This window comes from Castor canadensis, chromosome 11, assembly GCF_047511655.1.
Source record: "Castor canadensis chromosome 11, mCasCan1.hap1v2, whole genome shotgun sequence".
NCBI classification, from domain to species: domain Eukaryota; kingdom Metazoa; phylum Chordata; class Mammalia; order Rodentia; family Castoridae; genus Castor; species Castor canadensis.
In genome coordinates this window covers 89,184,402-89,198,375 of record NC_133396.1, presented here as the reverse complement: position 1 = coordinate 89,198,375, position 13,974 = coordinate 89,184,402, and the positions used below count along the sequence as shown (strand labels likewise).

The following is a 13,974-nucleotide window of genomic DNA, read 5'->3' as shown; positions in this document are numbered from 1 at the left end:
CTTAGAAGAGTCTTAGTGTGGATATCTGGTTGAGGATGGGGCCAGCTGAGGGACTTTCTCAGCTGTGTTTACAACACATACATATCTCTTTTCCTTAGAAAGCAGGTTAATTTGACATGGCTTCTAGATGTTAGAGACTGGAGGTCCCTGAACCCTGTCCTCAGCACTGTCACTACTGCCACATCTGCATTTGCCTAGCAAATTCTGGTCAGAGCTATCTGCTCCTACATTCCACCTGGAAGTGGGCACTGTTAGGAAAGCAAACAGAAACCCCTAGAACCATGAGCATTCAGGCAGCCCCACAAGATTTGCTGCTACTCTGTCCAGGCCAAAGGTGACAAGTCCATCTCCCTCCCCAACACTACGCCTGGCTTCCAGCAGTTGTCAATTTTCTCTAAATTAGCCCTGTTAGCTGAGGAAAGTAGGAAAAGGTGTGGGTGGCAAAAATCTACATGACTCTCCATTTTTAAAAATGTTTTGAAGCTGAGCACACCTGGTGGTGCACACCTAATCCCAGCACTAGGGAGATGGAGGGCAAGAAGACTGGGAGCTTGTGGCCAGCCTAGGCTATATAGCCACACCCTGACTCCAAATTAATTACAAAAGGACATTTATTGAGTGGGGCATGGTGTTGTATGCTCGTAACCCCAGCACTTGGGAGGCTGAGGCAGGAGGATCTCAAGTTTGAGGCTATATAGCGAGACTTTATCTCAAAAAAAAAAAAAACCAGTTTTTGAAGTCTCTTGTTTTAAAACTGCATGCGAGTTTTCCATGCTACTCCATAATGTTTAATGTAAGATGTTTTTAAAAACCTAATAGTTAAAAGATCTAAAATAAAAAATTCTAGGAAGCTGCCCGAGGTCCACCTGTGGCTGCACAGACCTTAGCATGGCACGCCCACACCCACCTGAAACACACACACCAACAGGAGAAGCACAGACACTGACACTAATGTCTGCTTGTGTGCATGAAGTATGTCTGTCCTCAGCCCTAATCCAATAGAGCCTTACTTTTGGGGGGAGGTTGGTTGGTTGTTTTTTGGTGGTACTGGGGTTTAAACTTGGGGCCTCACACTTGCTAGGTAGGTGCTATATCACTTGAGTGCCTCTGTCATCCCTGGTTTTTGTTATTGTTGGTTGTTGGGTTTTGGGTTTGTGTATGTGTGTGTGTGTGTGTGTGTGTGTGTTGGGTATTTTTGAGATAGGGTCTCACAAACTATTTGCCCAGACTGGCTTCAAACTGCCTGAGTAGCTATGATTATAGGCGTGAGCCACCACCAGTGCCTGGTCCAATCCTTACTTCTTGAATTAAACACCAAGGGAAAAGAATAAAGAAGAGAGAAACTGAGCACAGCAAAGTTATATATTTCAAAATATTCTATAATCTTAATATTTTAGTGGGACTGGAATTTGAACTCAGGACCTAGTGCTTGCTGGGCAGGTGCTCTACCACATAAACCATGCCCCCAGCCCTTTTTTGCTTTTTATTTTTCAGATAGGTTCTCAAATTTTTGCCAAGGCCAGCCTCAAACCGAGATCCCCCTACCTAGGCCTCCTGAGTAACTGGGATTATAGACTCACCACCTCCAGCTTCTTTGCTGAGATGGGGTCTCAGCAACTTTTTGCCTGGGCTGGCCTCAAATCACAATCCTCCTCATCTCTTGCTCTCAAGAAGCTGAGTTTACAGACTTGAATCGCTGCACCTGGCTATCATTTTAATTTTTAAGTAAACCAGATGAGCTTTCTCTCAATGTGTCCAAATTAATGAGTTGCAGCAAGGAGCCTCTTCTCTCACCTGCATTTCACTCTTTAACTCACAATTTGTTTTTGCTGTGTAGTTTATATTCACAATAAGAAAAATCAAAGTTTCAAGTTTATTACCTCATCTTTTCCAGTTGTAGTCTCTGTTGGTCATTCGAATATCAGTGTTATCTGTGGTGAACAAGACACATGCATTGAACAGAAAGACTAAATTAGTAACTTGACAGAAGGCAGCAGAAGAATGGTTTGAAATATCAGTTTACTTCCTCCTTCTAAGTCTCCCTTCTCCCTTTCAAATGATCTCTTTACTCTCTTCCCTCAGAAATTTGTAGTAAGCTTCCCAAAGTCTAACACAAGAGCGGACAAAATCAAGTAAATATCAGCAGATCACATATACAAACTGGGCAAGAGAGAGCAGTGGGGACTGTGGCACAGGGGAAGTCCACCTTCTCCCGCTACAGTAGTCAGCAGACAGCAGCCAATTGTGGCCACATACGGGAACAAGGGCTGAGTAGATAAACCTTCTCATTTTTCATGAAAACCTCAAAATCTGCACTTTTTAAAATGTGAAATTTTTATGCTTCTCTATGGCCACTGATTTAAAATTTTCAAAAGAAAATATGTGTTGGAACCAAACCCAGTGTACTTGCTAGATCCAGCCAATGGGGCTTACCATTTGTGACTTTTGTCTCAAACCCAGTGGGGAATACTAAGTGATATGTTTCTCTCTGTCTGAAAATGATTCCTGAGGGCCTGATAAAAGAGAAAGGCCTTCCCCCAAACTAACAATTGATTAAGAGCTGACCATTGTGAACACTGGGCTGTCGCAGATTGGGGCTGGTTAGATTAGATGAGAGTGACGGTGTATTGAAGCTGAGTGGCTAAGAGAGTGCTTACCCTGGCCTTGGGAAGGCAGGGACGCTGAGTATGGAATGGAAGACCTTGAGCATGTCTTCTGTAGGACAAGGCCTCCTGTGGATGTTCAGAGGCATGCTGCATGCAGGTGGAGGCTGGTAAACACTTAGTGATCACAACTACTTAGTGACTCTCAAGTGCACCTAAGCAAGTCATTTGACTTGTGACTGTGGACATGATTGGGAACACTCAATGAGTGTGGGTCAGCTTCTATATTCCATTCTGTGGCCGGGAGCAAGCCAGTGCCCCACACCTGGTTCATGGTGGGAGATTCTATCCTCTCCCCTGCCCTGCCCTGCCCCCAATGCACTGTGTGGCTCCAGCCTGCCAGGGCAGGAACACAGCTGTACACAGAAGCTGCTCTCCCCTGTTGAGGGCAGAGAAGGAGGCACAGAGGAGAGAAGGAAGTGGATTCTGGTGTCCGGCCACACTCAGAATCAACGTGGCAACCAGTGTGAACCCAAGGAAGGGGACCGATGATAAACCTACACAATGCCCTCTTGGAATTAAAATGCGTTCTATATTTGCTTGGAGTCCCTTCTTTCCTATCAATGAAGAGCTTTCCCTTGTCGGTGACATGGGGGCTAGTGTCACTTTTGGCAGGATCAGATGCTTGGATTATCAGCAGCTTGCTTACATCTGCAATTCCCTGAACCTAAAGGAAGAAAGTCAAAATTAGTCAACAGAGAATTTCTGGATTCCTAAGATGGCGGCTTTCCAACCTTTTTCCCACAAAATATAATAAGCCCAAAGCTAGAACTGGGTCTCCAACCTAAGCCCTGCTGTGTTGTTTTGTTTTCCTTTTCTTTGAGATGAGGTCTGGCTATGCTGCCCAAGTTGGCCTCCAATTCACAATCTTCCCATTTTAGCCTCCTGAGTTGCTAAAATAGATTATAGGTGGCACCACAGTGCTCAGCTAAGCCCTGTCTTTTTAATTTTTGAGATAGTCTGATGTTGTTTCAAGAAATCTTGGACCAACAAATTGTCTTTTGCATGTTTTTTTTTATAGAACTGGTGTTTGAACTCAGGGCCTCATGCTTGCTAGGCATGTGTTCTACCACTTAAGCCACTCCAAAAGCCCTTTTTTGTCTTAGGTATTTTTGAGATAGGGTCTTTCAAACTTCCTGAGAGTGGCTTTGAACCTCGATCCTTCTGATCTCTGCTTCCTGAGCAGCTAGGATTATAGGCGTGAGCCACCAACACCTGACATCTTTTGCATATTTTTACACAGCTGGGAGGCAATTTCTATACCTTACTCATAACTAGACTGGAAATTTCCAGTTTGAGCGAAGAGTGGGTTAATTTTACTCCCACATTGAAGGTCAAAGGTTTAAGACCCAGCCTTCCCAGGATTGCTCCATAGAATACAAAATCTGCCTTCTCCAATGCAAGCCACAGACAAGTAATAATTACAGCCACCATCTTTAAATATCATATATTATCTCACTGAATCCTCACACGACTTGATGCTGTTGCCATCACCCCCCTTACTAAGGAAGGGCTGAAGGTCAAAATGGTTAAGCAGCTTGCCTTTGCTCATGCACCCAGTAGGCACAGGAGTCAAAATTTAAATCCAAGTGTGCCTGACTCCAAACTTGGGACTCTTAACTACTAGCTATTCTGACATACACAATTAATTGTTGTCAGTTGAGTTTTCAAGTCGCTTATGGAACACCAGGAAGAGCAAATGGTTCTTTAGAAATGATTCTCCTTACCTGATCACAGGTTTTAGGTATAATGAAAGGTGCAAAATAGTATTCCTCCGTCTTACTATTAATTACATTGCCGTACACAATAATGGCAAATTTCATGGTCACACTAATAGACATTTCATTGTAGCATGATAAGGTCTCCACATACACGTTACTGGACTTCACGCACTTCTGAAAGCTTAAGTCCTGCAATAAAATCACATTGTCCTATAAATCATACAAATTGATACACGGTGTTATAAGGAAACATCCTCTGAGCTGAGTTAGTTCTTTTTTTTTTTTGATCTGAGTTCTTTGTGGGTGTCAGAAGGCACCTGGACCCTGGTACCAATAGATAGAGTTTATTTAGAACTCAGAATGGCCTTTGACAAGTTTCAAATTCAAAGGTTTTGTGTTACTGCTTTGTGACCCTGCATGGGGTTGCCCAGCCCTGATGCACAAGCCCTCCCTCAGCTGGAACAGGGTGGTTAGCTATGCTTCACTGGATTTCTATTTGCACAAAATCCAGGTTTGCATAGGCTTTACCCAGCAGTTAGTAAAAATGACACTTGACAAGCTATAACAAAAAGCTAAAACCAAACAAAGGAAGGCCCAAAGCAAGTCATACTTCAAGGCTCAGAATCATAGACTTGAGAGCTGCATGGGAGCTTTTAGGGGATGAACTGAGTCCCTTCTCCAAAAGTTCTTACATTGAGTCATAATCCTCAATACTTCAGAGTGTGGTTTTATCTGGAAACAGGGTCAGTACAGATGCAATTAGTTACAATGAAGCTTTGCAGAAAGAGGACAGGCCCCCAATTCAAAAAGAATGCTGTCCTTATTAAAAGGGGAAATTTGGAGACAGACTTGCATACAGAGAGATTGTCATGTGAAGATGAAGGCAGCCATCCTACAAGCCAAGGAGGGAGGCCTGGACCAGGTTCTCCTTTATAGCCCTAGGCAGAAACCGACTTCAACTGAAGATTAATAACCTCCAAAACTATGAGACAACTGTCTGAGCTTCCAAGTTTGTGGGACTTTGTTACAGTCACATTAGCAAAAGAATACTGTCGGTCTGCAGTAAGAACCTCCTGTCAGTGCCTTGATGGGGCCATCAGCTGCCACTAAACATCTCCAGCCCCAAGGAGTGTGCAGCTGTATGAGCCAGCCTTGGGTTGTCAGTCACTGACAGGCAAACCAAAAGCTTATTTGCTTGAGGACACCAGTGTGGCTGAGACACCAAAAAGCATAACACAATTAACAAATATTTTATCTAAAATCTTGCAACCAGAGAAATGGTTTTTTTTTTCTTTTTGCTTATTATCATCTTATTGTTGTACTGTGGCATTTGCAACAGTTCTTACAATATATCAAATACATCATAGTTGAATTCACCCCCTCCATCATTCTCCTTTATTCCCCTCTCCCCCATTCCTGGAACAGTTTCAACAGGTCTCATTTTTCCATTTTCACACATAAGTACATAATATTTCTTTCTACCCTATTCACTCTCCTTCACCCTTTCCTTCTATTTCCTCCCCCCTCCTCCACTGGTACCAACTCCCAGACAGGACTGTTTTACCTTCCTGCTCTCCATTTTTTGAAGAAAAAAAAGACATTTTTGTTTGTTTAAGAATACATGTACATTTTGAGTTTTGTGATTTATAGGGGGGTAGAGTGGGGGTAAGGTATAATCTTACAGTGCCTCAGGATTCTAAAAAGTCTTAACTGGCTAGTTCTTCCATGCAAAAGCCTACGTATAAAATAGAGATTTTCTGGGGAGTAAAATTGGGGGTCAGATGTTATTATTATTTTGTAATGTTTTATATCTGTGTTTTCTCATTTGCATAATGAATTTGCATTGCTTGTAAATTTTTTTAAAAATTGCGAAGGGCATTTGCCTTCTTGTTGAGTTGTCTGTCTCCATTGCTCCTAATTCGTCCAGAGTTTCAATAAACTGAATTTGTTCTACTTCTCATGAGAAAGCAAAGCAAAAGAAAAAGAGAAAGCTTCAATTTCCATACCCCTCCACCAAACGTTTGCTGAAAGTTATTACTGTCACATAGTAAAAGACACCTGACTGGCATGACAATTTTTTTTTTTATAATACTAGGGCCTGGCACTTCCTAGGCAAGAGCTCTACCACTTGAGCCACTTGAGCCCTTTTGTGTTTATTTTGATTTTGTGATTTTATGATAGGGTCTCGATAACTTTGTCAGGGCTGGCTTGGAATCTGCAATCCTCCTGCCTGCACTAGCCTGTCCAGTTTCTGACACGCTAACTTTTTAACCCAAAGTTTATATTTAGTCTCTCAGGTCACTGAGAGACTAAACTCTCACTGAGCTATCATTGAACTTCAGGTCAAATCCTGACTCAGAGTAGGGATGAGAATAAATATTAAATAGGATAGGATGCAAATACAGGACTGTAAAATTGTACCAGTCTAGGGACTTGTACCATTACTCTGTGGAGGTAAGGCTCATGGAAGGTGCGTAGTCACTTCATCAAAGATTTTGAACAGGCAGGAAATTTATATTAATGTAGGTACAGTAGACCATTAATAAGCAGTAGAGAGTGTTCATTCATTCATCCAGATTTAACAGTATGCTTTACTCTTGGGGAGGAATCTACTTATTTCACGTCTCCTGAATCAATCTACTTTTCTTTTTAAAGAAATGATTGTGGGTAGGCTGGGAAAATTGGGGGTTTAAAAGAGGATTGATAACCTGTAGGAAGTCAGGATAAGAGAATGGCAAAAATTCTAGGCCTTTCTTTCTTGTTTATCTGGAAATATGAAATACATTTTGTTAAAAAAATAAAGTACCTAAATTCTCCCCACCTCTTTTTTTTTTTGGTGGTATGGGGGTTTGAACTCAGGGCCTTATGCTTGCTAGGCAGACTCTCTACTACTTGAGCCACATCCCCAGCCCTTTTTACACTTTATGCCCTGGTCAGCCTGGATTGCAATCCTATTTGTGCTTGCCCACATAGCTAGGGTCATAGAGCATGCTACTGTGCCCAGTCACTGGTTCAAATAGGATCTCACGAATTTATTGGCTTGCCTGGCTTCATACTGTGATCCTCCTCATCTCTGCCCACTGAGTACCTAGGATTATGGACCTCATTCACATTTTAACTATATCACTTACCTCATCAGCAAGACTTGATTCAAAATACTGATTTGCAATACCAAGAGCCAACTTGAGCCATATTTTATATTCCAGGGTTGGCCAGAAGATATCAAAGCCTTCATATAAATCCTCCAGTGAAATAAAGAAGGCCTGAAACAACAAGGCACCAAGGACAGTCAGCTGGCTTTGGAATTAATTATAAAGCCATCATAAGAAGATAATCTCTATCTTCTCAGAAAAACTCTTAGCTTTAGCACAATTATGATTCTCTACCATTGAAAAGCATTTGTATTGTGGAAAAGTTGTTTGCTATGTATAAGATGATACAAATGTATTGTCCAATTAAATAGACTGAATAAATAGACCAATAACATTGATATCAGTCAGGAGAAATGCTGAAGGATCTGACTCAGGAGACCCAAGATTCAGGAACTAAGCTCTACAAATATATGTCTTTCTGCCCCCACTCTCTCCCTCCTTCTCTCTCCCTATTCTTTTCTTTTGTCATAGTTCAACCCACAGTATTACCTACTCATTCACAGTATTATTTCCAGAGGCAAACTGCTTACCTTAATGAAGGTGACTGCTCTTTCAGAATTCAAGTTAAATAAAATTTAATGAATTTATTCAGTCTTGTGACTAAATCCATGCCTCTGTCCTCTTCCAGAAATGAAATGGTATGAAATTGATTTTTTAAAAAACCATTCCCTTCTGTTCCCTCACACCCCTAAGACTCTGGATTCTGCTCTGCTGTAGCAAACAGCCCCCAAAGATTAAGAACTCTTCACAACAGGGACTGTAGCTCATTTCTATTTGAATTGCCCACACTGAGCAAAATGTCAGGCCACGTGTGTGTTGAAGAGAGAAATTCTTAGTTGCCAAGTGAAAAACAGAAAAAAGCAAATTTAAAAACAAACCAAATTTCTTTTAAAACTCTGCTTTTAGAATGGTGGTCATTTAATGCACATTCATATGTGCTCAATAAATGTCATTCTTCAAAGATATAGAAACATCAATCCTAAAATTCATATGAAGTACAAAACCCTCAAATAGCCAAAGCATTCCTGGACAAAAAGAGCAATGCTGGAGGTATCTTAACACCTGACTTCAAACTATACTACAGAGACATAGAAACAAAAACAGCATTATAGTGGCACAGATAATTTTCTAGAAAAGTAACATAACATCAAGAAGTAAGTACTTTCTACACTTAATAACAAGGAAATGAAGACTCACAGAACCTTCCTTATTAGACATTAAATCTGCCTCCTGCCAGCAGTTCTACATTGCTTCCCAATAACTGGTTAGGTAACTAAAGAATAAATCAGAACCCAAAGCAAGAAAACATGCTGGCATTCCTTATTTATTTGAGGAAGAATTACCTAATAACCCAAGACAGAATTATTTCCTTACCTGTAAAGTAGTTTCACAGATGGCAGTAAATTTCATTTCACACTTAAGCAGACAACTCAACTCTCCAAGCACTTCCCCACTGGTACAGTACTCTGTATAAAAGATTTGATTTTTTCTTTCGGTCCTCACTTTGTGCTCTATCCCAAAGGTAGGAGATGAACTATGCAACTGCATAAGGATGGGAAGATGTACAAAGCGAAATAAAAAATTGTAAATCCTTTAAACATACTACAGGATCTCCCATTATGAACTAATTTTACAACACAGCAAAAGATACCTAGTTTCAGTCTTTTACATGCAGGTATCCAGTTTTCCCAACAGCATTTGTTGAAGAGGTTGTTTTTACCCCACCCTTGGCACCTTTGTTAAATATCAGATGGCTGGAACTATATAGGCTTATTTCTGGATCTTCTATTCTCTTCCATTAGTCTCCTTGTCTGTTTTTGTGCCGGTATAACGCTGGTTTTGTTTTTATGGCTTTAAAGTCAGATGTTATGATACCTCCAGCATTTCTCTTTTTGATTAGGACTGTTTTGGCTATTTGGGGGTTTTGTACTTCATATGAATTTTAGTATTGATTTTTCTATACCTTTGAAGAGTGACATTGGAATTTTGATGCATTAAACTGATAGATTGCTTTTGGTAATATAGGCATTTTCACAATATTGGTTCTGCCAATCCATAAACATGGGAGGTCTCTCTGTGTTCTAGTCTGTTCTTTGATTTCTTTTTGCAGTGTTTTACAGTTTTCATAGTACAGGTCTTTCACTTCCTTTGTTAGTTTTATTCCTAAGTAATTTTTCAGGCCATTTAGAATGGGATTGTTTTCCTGGTTTCTTTCTCAGCCTGTTCATTATTGGTACATAGAAAGGCTACTGATTTTTGTATGTTGATTTTGTATCCTGCTATTTTGCCAAAAGTGCTTATCAGATCTGTTTTCTAGTAGAGTTTTCAGGGTCTTTTAAATATAGGGTTATGTCATCTGCAAATAGAACAATTTGACATCTTCCTTTCCTATTGTATCCTTTTTACTTCTTCCCTTGCTTTATTGCTCCAGCTAAGAATTCAAGTACTATATTGAATAAGAATGGAGAGAGTGGCACCACTTGTCTAGTTCCTGACTTTAGAGGAAATTGTTTCACTTTTTTTCCAATTAAGACAATGTTAGCTATAGGTTTATCATATATAGACTTTATTATCTTGAGGTACTTTTCTTATATTCCTAATTCTTTCTGGGCTTTTATCATGAAGGGATGTTGACTTTGTCAAAGGGTTTTTCTGCCTTTGAGATGAATATGTGATTTTTGTCCTGTATTCTGTGTATATGCTCTGCATTATACCTCTGGTATCTGTAGCTATCAGATTCTAAGGAGACAAGCATTGAGAGAAAACTGTGAGTGTTCAGAATGCATAGAGATTAAACACAACTGATGATAAAATGGGACTGTTTGAGAGTTTCTCCACATCAGCTGAGCTGCACAGTGCACGCATGGGAATTTTTTTTTTTTGGCCGTGCTTAGTCAAAACCACACATAATAAATCTGTGAATAAGGTGGGCTTACTGTATTATGTTGATTGATTTTACATATATTAAACCATCCTTGCATTCCTGGGAAGAAACCAACTTGATCATGACGTAATGATCTTTTTAACGTGTTGTTAAATTTGGTTTATTAGTATTTTATTGAAAATTTTTGTGCCTATGTTCGAGGAAATGGTCTGTAATTTTCTTTTTTTGTCATGTCTTTACCTGGTTTGGGTAATACTGGCTTCATAGACTGAGTTTGGTAGCATTCTTTCCCTTTCTATTTTATGAAATAGCTTGAGGAACACTTGTGTTAGTTCTTTAAAGATCTGGTAGAATTCAGCATAAATCCATCTGGTCCTTGGCTTTTCTTTGTTGAGAGACTCTTTATTGCTGCTTCAATTTCATTGCTTGCTATAAACATGTGTAATTTATATCCTTTCAGCTCAATTTTGGTAAGTAACATACACCTAAAAATTATCCATTTCTTCTAAATTTTCCAAACTATTAGAAGTTAGGTTCTTGAAGTATTCCTTAATGATTCTCTAAATTTCATTGCTATTAGTTGTGATATCCCCTTTCTCATCTCTAACTTTACTAAGTTCTGCCTTCTCCCTTTTTCATTTGGTTAGCTTGTCTAAAAGTTTGTCAATCTTGTTTATCTTTTTAGGCAAACCAGCTTTCTGTTTCATTGATTCTTTGTTCTTTTAAGCTCAATTTTGTTTATTTCTGCCCTGGTCTTTATTATTTATTTTTCTCTAGTGCTTGTTTTTCTAAGAGTTTAAGATTATTAGATTAAGATTATTATATTATTTGAGATAGCTCTGATTTTTTAAATGTAGGCACTCATAACTATAAACTTTCCTCTTAATACTACCTTTGCTATGTCCCAAGGTTCTGGTAACTTGTGTATTCATTTTCATTTAATTATAGAAAATATTTTATTTCCCTCACTATTTCTTCAATGAACCACTGATTATTCAAAAGTAAATTAGTCTCCATGTATTTGAATGATTTTTGTGCAGAAGGTGTTTTTTTTTTAATTAATTAATTTTTTTTATTATTCATATGTGCATACAATGCTTGGGTCATTTCTCTCGCTGTCTCCACCCCCTCCCTTACCACCTACTCCACCCTCTCCCTCTCCCCCCCCCACCTCCTCAATACCTGGAAGAAACTATTTTGCCCTTATCTCTAATTTTGTTGAAGAGAGAGTATGAGGAACAAGGGTTTTTGCTAGCTGAGATAAGGATAGCTATACAGGGAGTTGACTCACATTCATTTCCTGTGCATGTGTGTTACCTTCTAAGTTAATTATTCTTGATCTAACCTTTTCTCTAGTTCCTGGTCCCCTTCTCTATTGGCCTCAGTTGCTTTTAAGGTATCTGCTTTAGTTTATCTGCATTGAGGGCAACAAATGCTAACTAATTTTTTAGGTGTCTTACCTATCCTCATATCTCCCTTGTGTGCTCTTGCTTTTATTTTGTGATCAAAGTTTAATCACCTTGTTGTGTTTGCCCTTGATCTAATGTCCGCATATGAGGGAGAACATATGATGTTTGGTCTTTTGGGCCAGGCTAACCTCACTCAGAATGATGTTCTCCAATTCCATCCATTTACCAGCGAATGATAACATTTTGATCTTCTTCATGGCTGCATAAAATTCCATTGCGTGTAGATACCACATTTTCTTGATCATTAGTCAGTAGTGGGTCATCTTGGCTGTTTTCATAACTTGGCTATTGTGAATAGTGCTGCAATAAGCATGGGTGTGCAGGTGCCTCTGGAGTCACAGTCTTTTGGGTATATCCCCAAGAGTGGTATTGCTGGATCAAATGGTAGATCAATGTTTAGCTTTTTAAGTAGCCTCCAAATTTTTTTCCAGAGTGGTTATACTAGTTTACATTCCCACCAACAGTGGAAGAGGGTTCCTTTTTCCCTGCATCCTTGCCAACACCTGTTGGTGGTGGTGTTGCTGATGATGGCTATTCTAACAGGGGTGAAGTGGAATCTTAGTGTAGTTTTAATTTGCATTTCCTTTATTGCTAGAGATGGTGAGCATTTTTTCATGTGTTTTTTGGCCATTGGAATTTCTTCTTTTGAGAAAGTTCTGTTTAGTTCACTTGCCCATTTCTTTATTGGTTCATTAGTTTTGGGAGAATTTAGTTTTCTAAGTTCCCTATATATTCTGGTTGTCTGTCCTTTGTCTGATGTGTAGCTGGCAAATATTTTCTCCCACTCTGTGGATGTTCTCTTCAGTTTAGAGACCATTTCTTTTGTTGAGCAGAAGCTTTTTAGTTTTATGAAGTCCCATTTATCTATGCTATCTCTTAGTTGCTGTGCTGCTGGGGTTCCATTGAGAAAATTCTTACCTATACCTACTAATTCCAGAGTATTTCCTACTCTGATTTTGATTTTTTTTTGAGGCTATTGTAAAAGGAATTGTTTTCTTATATTCTTTCTCAGTTTGTTCATTATTAGTGTATAGAAATGCTAGATTTTTCTATGTTGATTTTATATCGTGCTACCTTGCTATAGCTATTGATGGTGTCTAGGAGCTTCTGAGTAGAGTTTTTTGGGTCTTTAAGGTATAGGATCATGCCATCTGCAAATAGGGATATTTTGACAGTTTCTTTACCTATTTGTATTCCTTTTATTCCTTCTTCTTGCCTAATTGCTCTGGCTAGGAATTCCAGTACTATGTTGAATAGGAGTGGAGATAGTGGGCATCCTTGTCTAGTTCCTGATTTTAGAGGGAATGGTTTCAGCTTTTCTCCCTTAAGAATAATACTGGCTGTAGGTTTGTCATATATAGCTTTTATAATGTTGAGGTATTTTCCTTCTATTCCTAGTTTTCATCGAGCTTTTATCATGAAATGGTGTTGGATCTTATCAAAGGCTTTTTCTGCATCTATTGAGATGATCGAGTGGTTTTTGTCTTTGCTTCTGTTAATGTGGTTTATTATGTTTATTGATTTTCATATGTTGAACCACCCCTGCATTCCTGGGATGAAGCCTACTTGGTCGTGGTGAATGATCTTTTTGATGTATTGTTGAATTCAGTTTGCCATTATTTTATTGAGGATTTTTGCATCAGTGTTTATTAAGGAGATTGGCCTATAGTTCCTTCTTGCATCAGTGTTTATTAAGGAGATTGGCCTATAGTTCTCCTTTTTGGAGGTGTCTTTGCCTGGTTTTGGGATAAGCGTAATACTGGCTTCATAAAATGTGTTAGGCAGTTTTCCTTCCATTTCTATTTCATGGAACAGTTTAAGGAGGGTTGGTATCAGTTCTTTTTTAAAAGTCTGATAGACTTCAGCAGAGAATCTTTCAGGTCCTGGACTTTTCTTTTGGGGGAGACTCTTGATTGCTGCTTCAATTTCATTTTGTGTTATAGATCTATTCAAGTGATTAATTTCCTCTTGGTTCAGTTTTGGATGATCATATGTATCTAGAAATCTGTCCATTTCTTTAAGATTTTCTAATTTATTTGAATATAGGTTCTTCAAGTAGTCTCTGATGATTTCCTGGACTTCCAT

At 39.2% G+C, this 13,974-nt stretch overlaps 1 protein-coding gene across 1 annotated transcript in view; it reads right to left on the bottom strand.

Annotated features, from left to right (window-relative positions):
* Positions 1-1,594: 1,594 nt before the first annotated feature.
* Positions 1,595-13,974, bottom strand: part of Slc9c2 (solute carrier family 9 member C2 (putative)) — a 33,049-nt gene continuing 20,669 nt past the window's right edge. Inside the window, exons 4-8 of the mRNA XM_074047460.1 lie at positions 8,911-9,078; positions 7,516-7,647; positions 4,391-4,573; positions 3,165-3,330; positions 1,595-1,931 (exon numbers count right to left, since the gene is read on the bottom strand). Coding sequence (XP_073903561.1) covers positions 1,882-1,931; positions 3,165-3,330; positions 4,391-4,573; positions 7,516-7,647; positions 8,911-9,078 — 699 coding nt within the window. The 3' untranslated portion in view covers positions 1,595-1,881. The remainder of the gene's footprint in view (positions 1,932-3,164; positions 3,331-4,390; positions 4,574-7,515; positions 7,648-8,910; positions 9,079-13,974) is intronic.